Here is a 14,951-nt window from a genome sequence, read left to right as displayed (position 1 = left end):
TGGGGACCCTGCTCCTCCCACTATATAACTCTCAGTCTGTGGCTTCCTACTGCCTCCATTCCCCTCCTCACATCATGTCACTGCCCCTGTCACATGCAGCCCTGTCCTCACCGACACATCACTCATCTCCTGATATACTCTGTGCTGCTGGGGACCCTGCTCCTCCCACTATATAACTCTCAGTCTGTGGCTTCCTGCTGCCCCCATTCCCCTCCTCACATCATGTCACTGTCCCTGTCACATGCAGCCCTGTCCTCACCGACACATCACTCATCTCCTGATATACTCTGTGCTGCTGGGGACCCTGCTCCTCACACTATATAACTCTCAGGCTGTGGCTTCCTGCTGCCTCCATTCCCCTCCTCACATCATGTCACTGCCCCTGTCACATGCAGCCCTGTCCTCACTGACACATCACTCATCTCCTGATATACTCTGTGCTGCTGGGGACACTGCTCCTCCCACTATATAACTTTCAGTCTGTGGCTTCCTGCTGCCCCCATTCCCCTCCTCACATCATGTCACTGCCCCTGTCACATGCAGCCCTGTCCTCACTGACACATCACTCATCTCCTGATATACTCTGTGCTGCTGGGGACCCTGCTCCTCCCACTATATAACTCTCAGTCTGTGGCTTCCTGCTGCCTCCATTCCCCTCCTCACATCATGTCACTGCCCCTGTAACATGCAGCCCTGTCCTCACTGACACATCACTCATCTCCTGATATACTCTGTGCTGCTGGGGACTCTGCTCCTCCCACTGTATAACTGTCAGTCTGTGGCTTCCTGCTGCCTCCATTCCCCTCCTCACATCATGTCACTGCCCCTGTCACATGCAGCCCTGTCCTCACTGACACATCACACATCTCCTGATATACTCTGTGTTGCTGGGGACCCTGCTCCTCCCACTATATAACTCTCAGTCTGTGGCTTCCTGCTGCCCCCATTCCCCTCCTCACATCAAGTCACTGCCCCTGTCACATGCAGCCCTGTCCTCACTGACACATCACTCATCTCCTGATATACTCTGTGCTGCTGGGGATCCTGCTCCTCCTGCTGCCCCCATTCCTCTCCTCACATGTTGCCATTAATCCTTTGTGCAGCCCATGCCAGGCATACTGGTGCCCTGAGACCTGCTCCCTTGTAAAGAAAAAAGTTAAAAATATATAAAAAAAAGGTTGACGCATGAAAGGGTCAACATGAGTTTTGGGGGATTTTTTCCATTTTTTTACGTTACCATCCACTTTGACTGAACATGGGAAAAGGAAAGTGTCACCTGGACCTATGCTTGGTGAACGGTTCACTTATAGGGGTCCACATGATCAGGTGTCAAAAAAAAAAAAGTACAAATATCATGTTAACCTTTTTTTATGGGCTGGGGGCAGGTATAGAATGATGAACTCTGATTGGCTGATAGCGCTAGCACTGTTTGGCTGCAGGCTGGGGGGCAGGTAGAGAATGCTGAACTCTGATTGGTGGATAGCTCTAGCACCATCTAGCTGCACACTGGAAGTCAGACAGAGAATGCTGTACACTGATTGGTGGATAGTTCTAGCACTGAATGGATGCAGCCTGGGAGGCAGGTACAGAATGCTGCACTCTGATTGGTGGATACCTCCAAAGCCGTAGCAGCAATTTAGAAGTGCACCCATCTTTGAATAAGGCCGGAAATGTCTAGTTCTTATAACCTGTAAGGGTTTGAAAACAAGTGACATTTTTTATTCTTATACATTACTTATGAGAACAAAGTGACTATTTTTGGGGGGAAACTACTGGGTTTGTTGAATCGGCATCCAGGCCTTTTCCACTCCACAAGCAGCGTGACAATTGGGGTGACTCTCATTGGCTTGAAAATGCAATCTCTTCCTTTAATGGACAAAACCATGCATGCACTGCAGGTGGGGCTGATGTAACATGTGCAGAGAGAGAGAGTTAGATTTGGGGGGGTTATTTTATTTCTGTGCAGATTAAATACTGGCTGCTTTATTCTTATACTGCAATTTAGATTTTAAGGTTTGAACACACCCCACCCAAATGTAATTCTCTCTACACCTGTTACATCTGCCCCACCTGCAGTGCACATGGTTTTGCGGATTAAAGAAGGAGCCAAACCAACCAGAATCCCCCCCCAATGTGTAATGTTGCTGTACTGTAATTCTCAGCAATATGTGTATTCACACCTCACTGCACATAAATCCAACCCCCCCCCCCCCCCCCCGAATTCCCGTGGATGCAGTATAGTAGCTGGACTACCATTCCCCCCCCCCCCACTACCATGGTGTATAACTAAGACATAAGAATTTCGGTACTCTTTACCTAGAAGGGCGCCAGCGATTGAAATCGCGGTGATCGGGGGTAAAAATCGCGGTGATCGCGGGCATCGCGGGTAAATCGGGATGACCGCGATGACCGCGATTTTCCCATAGGGAACAATGTTAAAACGGCTGATTGACCGCGATTTTACTGTTAAATGCCTCAATGGACCCGATTTGGGGCCAAATAGGCCAAATTAACCCTTAAATGTCCCCCCAAATGTTTAACGCCACCCCACGATCCACGCCAACCCGAAGCGTGGCGAGCGCAGCGAGCCCGCGAGGGGCGGCAGTACGCGTCCTCCGACCTTTTCATGCCCTACTATCCACTAGGGCGTGGTGTGAGAATATAATAGTGTGGCGAGCGCAGCGAGCCACCGAGCCCGAAGCGTGGCGAGCGCAGCGAGCCCCGCGAGGGGACGCGGATACCTTCACAGGTAGACGCGTCCCCTCGCGGGCTTCACAGGTGTCCGCGTCGCCACGGACACCTGTGAAGCCTGCGAGGGGACGCGCATAACTGTGAAGGTATCCGCGTCCGCTCGCCACGCTTCGGGCTCGGTGGCTCGCTGCGCTCGCCACACTATTATATTCTCACACCACGCCCTAGTGGATAGTAGGGCATGAAAAGGTCGGAGGACGCGTACCGCCGCCCCTCGCGGGCTCGCTGCGCTCGCCACGCTTCGGGTTGGCGTGGATCGTGGGGTGGCGTTAAAAATTTGGGGGGGCATTTAAGGGTTTATGGGCTCTGTGGCCCATTTAACATTGATTCCTATGGCCAAATCGGGTGGATTGAGCCATTTAACAGTAAAATCGGGTCCATCGCGCCTTTTAACATTGATTCCTATGGGAAATCGGGAGCATCGCGTCGCGGGCATCGCGGGTACATTTATGTGCGGCCGCGACGCGACCGACACGATTTCAAAGTTTAACATTGGTTTCAATGGGAAATCGCGGGCATCGCGTCGGTCGCGTCGCGGCCGCACATAAATGTACCCGCGATGCCCGCGACGGGCGCCCTTCTAGGTAAAGAGTACCAGAATTTCTCCTCTGCTAAATATTAGTGTAATGATACATACGTCCTATTTATAAATGCCGTTTATCTGCTCTAATTGGACATCAGGTAACACAAAGAAGAAAATGTCAGTAAACCATAACGACCAATGAAAAATGTGCTTTTATACATCTAGAACAAGGGAAACAATGAAAGCGTCTGATTGGTTGTTATCAGTAAGTAACACAGGGTCAGATTTATTGCGCTTGGTGAAGTGATAAAGTGTGCGTTAATAACACACCAATCAGCTCCCAACTGCCAAGGTGCTGACAAGTTTGCAAAATGACAGTTAGGGGCTGATTGGCTGCTGCTTTATCACCTTCCACTTTATCACTTCACCAGGCTTAATACATCTGCCCCACAGAAACCAGCAAGTTGTGGTGTGGAACGCTGACAAGTTGCTATTAAAACCAGTACAACAGTATATCATTTTGGGTGTGATGCTATTATGGGTGTGGGCGGAACACCGGCTTTGCAAGGTCCCCTGTTTATCTACCCCAAGGCATTTACAAGCAGGTGTATGATATCCAGCAGACATTAGGAAACAGAGCGGTATATACAGTGGTACAAGTAAGGGGGTACGGAGTGGTACATCGTACCTTCAAGAACTATGTTGCCGGGACGCCGTACCACCTCGCACCCCCGGCTGCACGCTGCCATATTCTTTTCTCACACCTCCGGCGGCTGCACAAAGCAACGCCACAGGCTTCCCCCACCCCTCCGGCACCTCCACTGCTGCCACTGAGAGACGAGTAGAAGAGTGGAGCGCAGTGCTGCAGGCTTCTCTCACCCCTCCGGCGGCTCTCGGCCATTTCAAATACGGCACAGCTCCTGGCTACGATTGGCTCACGAAGCAGTGCCGTATTTGAAATGGCCGAGAGCTGCCGATGGGGTGAGGGAAGCCTGTGACGCTGCCAGTGGTGTAACTAGGGATCCGCAGCCCCAGCCGTGGTGGGGGGGAGCCAGCTCCTTGGGGGCACAGGGTCATGGCACAGAGACCTGCCTGAACTGGAGACAGTGACAGGATGAATGCTGAGGGCCCTGCCCAGGTACGTACTGACAGCCGAGTGCTTGGCAGTACAGAGCTGGGCTGTCTGCACCGGCAGCTGTCAGAGGGCGACAAGTGAAAGCCTGTAGTTGCTCAGGCTGTTGGTGGAATAGAATGGCCTGCGCAGCCACAGGCAGACAGCCCAGCTCTGTACTGCAAAGCACTCGGCTGTCAGTACGTACCTGTGCAGGGGAGTGCACAGTAAGAGAGGCCGGGGAGTAGCTGCAGCCCCCAGCATTCATCCTGTCACCGTCTCCAGTCCAGGCAGGTTTCTGTGCCGCGGCCCTGTGCCCCCGCGGGGCTGGCTCCCTGGCTGGGGAGCAGCTGCACTGCAGCCCCCAGCATTCATCCTGTCTCTGGTTCAGAAAGGTTCCCAGGAGGCAGTGGGCGCATATATATCCAGAGAGCATACCTCCCAACATGATCCTCTCCAGGAGGGACACACTGCTCTGTTTCTGGGCTTTCCTCTTAATTTTGATTACCATCACCTGTGGTGAAATGCCTTTCTTGTCCATTAACCTGTTTAAAACAGGTGATGGCAGTCATTAATTAAGAGGAAAGTCCCGAAACAGAGCATTCTATCCCTCCTGGAGAGGGTCATGTTGGGAGGTATGAGAGAGGAACAGGAGCGTATAGAAATGCTGTGTATAGCCCATACTTGCCTAAAAAGGGTTGAGATTACCAGTGAAGGGTAAAAAAAGGGGCAGACTAGATGGGCCAAATGGTTCTTATCTGCCGTCAAATTCGATGTTTCTACCTGACCCTCTCCATGTGGGAGAAAACACTCTGTTCCTGGACTTCCCTGGTAATGTATGATTGCCATCACCTGTGGGGAGCTAGGTAAAGGTGTTTAACCACAGGTGATGGCAATCATACATTACCAGGGAAGTCCAGGAACAGAGCATTTTCTCCTGCATGTAGGGTCAGGTAGGCAAGTATGGTATAGCCAGATCGGATGATCAGCCTCTTATAGAAACATAGAATTTGACGGCAGATAAGAACCACTTGGCCCATCTAGTCTGCCCCTTTTTTAAACATGTTACCTCAAACCATATTTGATCCTTATTTTTTTGTAAGGATATCAATATGCCTATCCCAAGCATGTTTAAATTGTACTGTATTTGCCTCTACCACCTCTGATGGGAGGCTATTCCACTTATCTACTACTCTTTCTGTGAAGTAATTCTTCCTCAAATTTCCCCTGAATCTTCCTCCCTCTAGTTTCAGTGCATGTCCTCGTGTTCTGCTGCTCCTCTTCCTGTGAAGAATGTCTTCCACCTGTACCTTGTTAAAACCCTTGATATATTTGAAAGTTTCTATCATGTTCCCCCTTTCCCTTCTCTGCTCTAAAGTATACATATTAAGATCTTTTAGTCTTTCCTGGTACGTTTTGTGATGTAGGCCATGCACCATTTTAGTTGCCCTTCTTTGTACAGTCTCTAAAGTATTTATATCCTTCTGGAGATATGGCCTCCAGAACTGAACACAATACTCTAGATGAGGTCGTACCAATGACCTATACAGTGGCATTATTACTTCTTTCTTTCTACTGCTGATACCTCTCCCTATGCAACCAAGCATCTGACTTGCCTTCTTCATTGCTTTGTTACATTGCCTACCTGCCTTTAAGTCCCCTGAAATAGTGACACCTAGATCCCTCTCTTCCTCAGTAGTTTCCATTATAGTGCCATTTATACTATATTTAGTCTTTGGATTTTTGCAACCCAAGTGCATGATTTTGCATTTTTTGGCATTAAACTGTAGTTGCCATGCTCTTGACCATTCCTCTAATCTACCTAGATCATCAATCATTTGTTTTACCCCTCCTGGTGTGTCTACCCTGTTGCATACCTTTGTGTCCTGAAAAAAGGCACATTTTACCCTCAATTCCATTTGCAATATCACCAATAAAGATATTAAAAAGCACTGGTCCAAGTACAGATCCCTGGGGTACTCCACTTGTAACCTTTTCCTCCTTTGACTGTACTCCGTTTACTACAACTCTCTGTTTTCTGTCCTGCAACCATGCTCTTATCCATTCAACTATCTTAGAATCCAATCCCAAGCTTTCAAGTTTATTTAACAGTCTGCAATGTGGGACAGTGTCAAAAGCCTTACTAAAGTCTAGATAAGCTACATCTACAGCCCCACCTTGATCTATTACTTTAGTCACCCAGTCAAAAAAGTCAATAAGATTTGTTTGAAATGATCTTCCCCCAGTAAACCCATGCTGTTTTGGATCCTGTAAATTGCTGGTTTTGAGATATTCTACAACTCTTTCTTTTAAGAGTGTTTCCATCAATTTCCCTACTACTGATGTAAGGCTCACTGGTCGATAGTTGCTTACCTCTTCTTTGCTTCCACTTTTGTGCAGTGGGACTACATTCGCTGTTTTCCAGTCCTCTGGGATTACTCCAGTAGCTAGTGACTGGTTGAATAATTCTGTTATTGGTTTTACCAGCTCCCCTTTGAGCTCTTTTAGTATCATTGGATGTATCCCATCTGGCCCCATTGATTTATCCACTTTCAGTTTTGAGAGTTCTGTGAGGACTTTCTCCTCTGTAAATGTACTTGTTTCTCCCTCAGTTTTCTGACTATACTTGCAACTTAATTGTGGCCCCTTCCCCTCTCTTTCAGCAGTGAATACTGAGCAGAAATAATTATTAATATTATCTGCTATTACATTGTCCCCCTCAAGAAAACTTCCACTCTCTGTCTTTAGTCTTAGTATTCCACTTTTTGTTTTTCTCCTTTCACTTATATACCTAAAAAAAGTTTTCCCCCCTTTACCCACTGATTGGGCCATTTTCTCTTCAGCCTGTGCTTTTGCACATCTGATTACCTTCTTAGCCTCCTTCTGTCTAACAAGATACACCTCTTTGTCCTCATTCTTCTGCGTCTTCTTAAATTTCTTAAAGGCCAACTTTTTTGCTTTCACAATACTTGCTACTTCTTTTGCAAACCACAATGGCTTCCTTTTTCGTGTGTTTTTCCTAACTCTTTTGACACAAAGTTCTGTTGCTTTTAGAATTGCACTTTTTAATTTTTCCCACTTATCCTGCACTCCTTCCAAGTTCCTCCACTCTGCCAAAGAATCCCTTACAGAGTTTCCCATCTCTACAAAATCAGCCTTCCTAAACATAGGCGAATCTAGGGGGTGGTCCGGGGGTGCACAGGACCACCCATTAGCCCATTTTGTAGATGAGGGATGGGGCTTTCCAACGAGCCCAGCCCCATGTCTCTAGCCCCCTGGGAACCGGAGATACGGCCAGGCAAAGCTGGAACGTTTTCCCTATAGGATAACTAATTCCGACCCCCACCCAGTTCAACGGCTGCCAGTTCCCCCTTCGGCATCACTGAAGCTCGGTGGTTGATCTCAGTCGAACCCAAATCGCTGGGCCTTCAATCTGATACCAGGCTGGATCCATATGGGTTAATTGGTTCCAGGGATATTGAGGTTAAACCGTTTTTTTTTTTTTTAATTTCTTAAATGTAATTTCATGACTGTTTATGTTCTTTGAGGGCAGATTTCTCTGGAACCAAACAGCCCAGTTTCACGGGACCATTTGAAGCCAACTCAAAAGTTCTTCAATATCAAACTGGTCTCATTTAAATGGGTCAGTTGGTTCCGAAGATATAGCTGGTTGGTTAAAGGGGGGTAGGGAGAGTGGAGTGGTTGTCTCTCCCCCTCACACCTGAAAATGCAGGGACTAGGCTGGTGTATAAGGGGTCAGCCTAGGAATGTCCCTGCATGATCCTGTGACCATATTCCCGGGTAAATCCCTGCATTTTCTGTTGTGAAAGGGGTATTATTTCAAACAGCCGTGACCTGCAGTGCTCTGAATACAGCCGGGCAGCCCCCAGCTCTCTGCCCAGCTGTCAATGACTGTCACCCCTGCAGCTTCCACTCCAATTCTTCTCCCCGCTTTCACCTCAGCCCGTCCCCTTTAATCATGTGGTGCCGGGTGTGCTCCCGACGTCACGTACAACAACAGCGTGCACAACATTTCAAGTGTCCACTCGGCTAGAGGGGACACCAGGAGGGGAGTGGGAGCATGCTCTGCGCTGCGCTCTGCTCCTCTCCCCATAGAAGCAGCTGCACCGCTCTCCATCTCTCCCTGCAGCAGCAGCAGCGAAGGCTCATATAAAAATTTACAGTAAGTGGCACTTTTGGGGGCATTGCTTAAGGGACGCTACAAGTGGCGGTATGTGGGGGCATTACGCATAATGTGTGGCTTAATGTGTAAGGGGCATTACAGTGTGCAGCATCATGTGTAAGGGACATTATGTGTGCAGCATCATGTGTAATGGGTACTATGGTGCGCGGCATCATGTGTAATGGGTACTATGGTGTGCGGCATCATGTGTAATGGGTACTATGGTGTGTGGCATTATGTGTAATGGGTACTATGGTGCCATCAAGCAAGAACCCCCTAGCAATGAGCACATAGTTAAGCAGCACTTATGTGGCAAATATGTAATGGGCATTACGGTTTGTTATATAGTATGTAATGGGGCATCATGATGTGTGGCACAATGTGTAATGGGCATTATGGTGTGTGGCCTTATGTGTAATTGGCATTACGGCGTGCGGCTTTATGTGTAATGGGTATTACGGAGTTTGCTAAAATGTGTACTGGGCATTACTGTGTATGGTCTAAAGTGTAATACCACACCCCTTTTTGTGATGCCACGCCTCCTTCCCATGAGGCCACGCCCCTTTTGGCGCGCAGCTGCGCCACGCAAAGCTCCACCTGCTTTTATGTCTAGATCTGGGACCACCCATTACCATAATTCTAGATTCGCCTATGTTCCTAAAATCTAACACCTTTATCAGCATCACAGAGACAGAAAAGTAAGAAGCTGATGGTTTTTTTCCTCTTGTTTTTTTTTTAAATCTAAATCAATTGATGCAAATTAAATAAAAATGGTGAATGTATGTGAGTGGCATAATGTGTAAGGGACATGACGGCGTGGCATAATTTGGCCACGCCCTATTGCCATGTAGCCACTCCCCTAGTTTCATGTGACCACACCCTCTCGCGACACGCCAAGCCCATTTTTCAGTATCACAAAGAAAATATCTCTACTTGCACCACTAGATGACATAGTCATTAGGTCGACACAAGCATTAGGTCGACATGGGGGATGTCGACAGTCAAAAGGTCGACATGGGTTTTTTTTTCTTTTTTTTTGTCCCGGATTTCGACACAGTCAACATGGTAACTTAAAAATTGCACTGTGTCCCCTCGCATGGCTCGCTGCGCTTGGCACACTATTTTATTCTCCCACCACGCCCTAGTGGATGGTAGGGCATGAAATATGTCAGCTCAAAACATGTCGGCACAGAAAATGTGAAAACCCCATGTTGACCTTTTGACTGTTGACCTTCCCCATGTCGACCGAATGCTTGTGTCGACCTAGTGACCATGTCAACCTAACCCCATGTCGACCTTCCGTCAAGTCGACCTTCATGCATGTCGACCTAATGCTTGTCTACCTAGTGACCGTATCCCTCACTGGTAACCCCCAAAAGCACTCTTCAGGCCTTCCTGGATGGTTCCTAAAGCACCCCCCAGCCTCGCCACACCACCCAGTATAAACCCAGCGCTGGACCATGGGTGAAGCTTGGCGGAGAGTGGCGTGACGTGGCATTAGGCAGAGGAAAGGACCGTCGGGTAAATTCTGACCGCAGGATGAGATACACTCACCTGTACCACACATGCAGCCAATGTAACATGTTCCGTTCTGGTGACGGGCGGATTCTGAGCTAATTACAGGGCAGCAGGTGATCTGCTTCTGTGATATAAATGTCTCACCTGGCAACAGAAGCCGCAGTCCTCAATCAGGACGGTGGAAACCAACTGCCCCCGTTCTCCCCTGCCTGGGCATATTTCCTTATTTAACTCTACCTGCGAAAACTTTGGGCTTTATTAACATCCAGTCGACATTTTCACTGTCGACCCAATTGTTGACCTAATGCTTGTGTCGACCTTCGGACCCTGTCGATCTTTAGTGGTCGATCTAATGTATGTCGAAGATCATGGTGGTAACCTGGCGACCATACAAATTGCCCTTTTGGAGCAATATACAGCGGAGAGAGGTAAAGTACCGACCAATCAGCTCCTGTCATGATTCAAGCACAGCCAGTAGCAGGACAGACCCTGATTGGTCGGTACTTTATCTCTAGCCAAGCATCCCCCTAAAGGACACATATCTACGCGGAATGTATTCATACCGAGCACTTCTGCCATCACAGACATTTTATTTATTTTTTTCATTCTGCATACAAATAGCACAGACATCCCCCCTCCTCGGGTCATCTGCTCAACGACATTGAAACGACCTTGTATTTCTATCAGCTAAAGGATCATGCGCAGTGGCAACTGTGTCTCCTGAGCATGTCAGGCGCCATGTTTCTGGAGACCTCCACAGGCGCAGTAGATTCTGGCACGATGCTGGACACGAAGCCTGGAGTCTGTACAAGGGCCCACCCCTCTGATTAAAGGACCCTGCTATCCGTTAACTGATAGTTTAGAAAATTATAGCAAATGGGTTGCCATGGGCAACAGCTACACCTACGTTAATGTGTCACTGTCATTTGAATGTTTTATTATTATTATTATTAGTAGTAGTAGTATTAGCAGTAATTATACTAGGAATTATCCAATATGTGACATTGGGCCATATTCAGACATGATCACATGGCTTTGAATTAGCCGGCCGGGTGATTATCGATAGACTGTGCATGTGTTCGGCCTGTAGTACGCATGCGCAACGCCATCCTGCGATACAAAACAGCTACTTCTTTGATCACTGTCCGTACTCAAGGTGCCCTACAGGAAGCCGGCGTTTGTGAGTGGTGACCGGATGTTATCTGGGAGTGTCAGGGAAAACGCAGGCATGGCCAGGTGTATGAGGGGAAGTCATGTGATGTCAGCTCCGCCCCCGAGCAGCCTGTTTCTATCACAGCCGCAGAGTAAGTCCTGGGCTAGGCACAGACTGCACACACTGGGGAATCATTACATGGTGAGCGGCTGTTATCTGGGAGTGTCAGGGAATACGCAGGCGTGGCCAGGTGAGTGAGAGGAAGTCATGTGACATCAGCTCCGCCCTTGATCAGCCTGATTCTATCACAGCCGCTGGGTAAGTCCTGGGCTACGCACAGACTGCACACATTGGGGAATCATTACATGGTGAGCGGCTGTTACCTGGGAGTGTCAGGGGAAAATGCAGGCGTGGCCAGGTGTGTGAGGGGAAGTCATGTGACATCAGCTCCGCCCCCGATCAGCCTGTTTCTGTCGCAGTGGTCGCTCCGCTATGTGCTCGGCACAGGTAAGTATTCTGAACCATAGTCCATGTGGAGATTAATTCAAGCTGAAGTTGGGAAAACGTGGGCAGGAGATTTACAGAAAAATAAAAAGATTCAAAAGAATGGATGGCTGCTGATTGGCTGAGAGAGCTCAATCTAGCCAATCAGCCGCCGTCCATTAATTTAAGTTTCTTTTAAATCTCCTGGCCCACGCCGCTGCTGGTATGGGCCATAGGGTCGATACTATGAATGTCGACATACATAAGGTCGACTACTAAAGATCGACAGGGCTAAGGTTGATGCATGAAATAGGTTAACATGGCTAAGGTCGACAGTCAAAAGGTCGACATTAGGTCAATAATGGTAAGGTCAACAGTTAAAAGGTTTTTTAGGGTTTTTTTCTACTGAATATCGATGTTGTCATGGAGACCATCTAAGTGCGCTGCATTGGATGCGACTTCTCCCCTCAGAGATTTGTCCCATTGTCGATCTATCCTCCGGATTCCGGCTTCGACACAGAGGTCGTTGCATGGAAAACCTAATAATGGTTCCTCAGACATAAATAATATAACAGCCGGCGAAGATGACCCTGGGATTCCAATCCAGGTCTCCAAGACGTCTCAGACACACGGCCCCCGGGGAACTACTCCCCCCCCCCCCCCCCCCAATTCCCATGTCCCTCTTTTCTTCCTTCCATATTGTCCCTATTTGGTTTCAGGACTATTCCCCCTCGATGTATAACGGTACCAGCCGTGAGTATCATCGTTAGGGTTCTGTGGTGTCTGTCGCTGTGCGCGGTAATTAGTGCCTATGTCTATAAACACAAGAAGAGGTGGCGTTTCCGGAATAGCCCCACATTCATTAGGAGCGTTTCCTGATGACACATGTTCAGTGGGTGGTTAGATGTTGTATTGTGCATTTCGCTACACCAGCCATTTTCTGTTATTTATTATTGGCGCCCAACCTTTCCTCTACCGTGACCGGCGCCGGGTGCTTCCAATCACAGCCTGTGCCACTGGAAGAGAGAATGATTCACCAGGCATCCTGGTTGTTTAAAAAGTGACAGGATGCTGCGGCGGTATATTTGGAAAGGGCCCTGTTCCCCTCTCATGGACCCATTGCATATTCACATACAGTAACTCAAACGCATCCAAATCCAGTAATTCATGTTCCAAAGCTCTCTTACAGGATGTAATATTATAGACCTTTGCTGAATATCTCCGGTCACGTGCGTTAAACCTCCCCCCCCCACCAAGTCACAACACAACATAACAATATATGTCCTGGCGGTTCTACTATCCACCGAGCAACCAGTCCGAGTGGTAATACAATACACAAGCAACGTGCGGATGTCGATGGCGGTCTATTTCAGGACTGCAGAACTGAAAGCTCATGCAATAAATGTTTATTACCCTGAGGATAAGGGGAATGCCAGTGTTTTCTCCTACATGAGAGCACCGTGCTGTGCCCATGCCAGCGTTGTTCTGGTTAATAAGACAGTGGTGGCAGTAGGCAGCACTATGCAATGTTACAATGCTCAGCATTGGCATGATATGAACACCAGCACGACGGTGATTAGGACACGTACTATACACACACACTATATACACCCATCACACTGTACGACCCATGCATACTGAGAGATGGTCTCCTCCCAGACCATCAGATCCCCCACAGCTGATAGAATGAAGCAGAAAGGAGGGAGGGGGATTAAATGCCCATTATTCTACCCCCATCTTTATTCCAGGCATTATTCTGACACAATGCATTTTCCTTTCACAGACTGATTGTTCCCCGGCTGGTTCTGGCCATAATAATATGTGCTAGGCTTATGCTGGGCTTGGAGCCCTCCTACCCCCAGCCAGTACCTGACACGGGCATGGTGTGGAGACATTTAATCCCTGCACGCCCCAGGGATTGGCACATAGGAGTACAGGTGTGCTGGCAGTGCCAGCCTCTAGTAACAGGATTTATACAGCAGCTGAATGATTAGTGATATCTATAATCCGGCAATCAGGAATGGGTGGCATATGCCAGCCAGGGTGCATTGTCTGCCAACTCTACATGCATAGGGATGGCAATCACTCACCCAGGACAATATCCTCAGGATGGTCTGTGGCTGTTTCAGGAATTCCATCGGGTCAAATCCAGCTCCTGCCCGACCAGCACCGAAAGAGGCGGCTTCCATGTCTGCAATGTCACTGGTGACCCTCCTGTGCCTACCAGTGCCCTCTTCTTCTCCTTACCTAGCACCCCCTCAATGCCTCTGGCAGGGATGCTGCTGTCTTCTGCCCGCCTGTCCTGCACCCTCCCCTCCTCTCTCCCACTGTCAGCAGCACCGAGCCTGTCTCAGCACCCAGGCTCTCTCTCCCTATCATCCACTGTCTGTGGTACTGTGTGAGCATTGCAGCTCCTCCCTCACCCTCACCCTCCTCCTCCACTCTGCTGCTGCTCCTTATCACCCTCTGCCCCCCTCCCTCCTGTTCTAGTGATGCTCTCCCTGCATCTCCCTCTCAGACACTACTAGTCACAGGATGAATGTCACCCTCTGATGCTGTGCTACTGAGGATAGTAGGGGTTCCAGAGGTCTCTGTGCTGTACACATGATACAGCTGTATCAGAGAGGTTTATTAATGGGATGTAGCATTGTCAACATGGTTAAAATGTGGACACTAGGGTGGCCAATCCCGGGATCGGCGGTGATCCCAGGATTTGGCCCCAAAATGTCCGGTATGGATTAGACAGTTGCCAGGCTGTTCCCGCCCCCGGTGTGCGGCTCTGTGATTAGGTCATAGGTCACCCATGAATACACTTTATCATGCAGATACAGCCTCACTCACACAGAATATAGGCATGCTGCAGATGATTTTAATCAGTAGAAGCTGCTGATGCCCCTAGGCTTTCCAAATGCCCTAGGCAATTGCCTAGTTTGCCTATGCCTAAGGCCGGCTCTGGATACGGTCTCCACAGGGCCGCCGACAGGGGGGTGCCAGGGGTACAACTGTCCCGGGCCCCCAGCCCACAGTGGCGCGACCCCCCGCATCCGCACAAATGCCCCTGCACGGCGCCGGCTGGCAGGCTCGCACAATAAACAGTGCAGCCTGCAGAGCGCCGAAGATACAGAGGGGCTCGGCGCTCCGCATGCTGCACTGTGCAGTGAGTGCTCCGAGCCCCGAGTCCCGGGAGAAGATGCTGCTGCTCCGCCGTCACCACTGTTGGGAAGTAATT

The 14,951-nt window shown here is 49.0% G+C and overlaps 1 protein-coding gene across 1 annotated transcript in view; it reads right to left on the bottom strand.

Moving 5' to 3' along the window:
* Positions 1 to 14,130, bottom strand: part of SYNGR3 (synaptogyrin 3) — a 64,430-nt gene extending 50,300 nt beyond the window's left edge. Inside the window, exon 1 of the mRNA XM_083152614.1 lies at positions 13,813 to 14,130. Within this exon, the coding sequence (XP_083008740.1) occupies positions 13,813 to 13,911 (99 nt within the window). The 5' untranslated portion in view covers positions 13,912 to 14,130. The remainder of the gene's footprint in view (positions 1 to 13,812) is intronic.
* Positions 14,131 to 14,951: the final 821 nt, after the last annotated feature.

The sequence above is a fragment of the Crinia signifera genome, chromosome 7 (genome assembly GCF_055691185.1).
Source record: "Crinia signifera chromosome 7, ASM5569118v1, whole genome shotgun sequence".
Classification (NCBI taxonomy): Eukaryota; Metazoa; Chordata; class Amphibia; order Anura; family Myobatrachidae; genus Crinia; species Crinia signifera.
The sequence above is the reverse complement of the archived record's forward strand: the minus strand, read 5'-3'. Positions and strand labels throughout refer to the sequence as shown.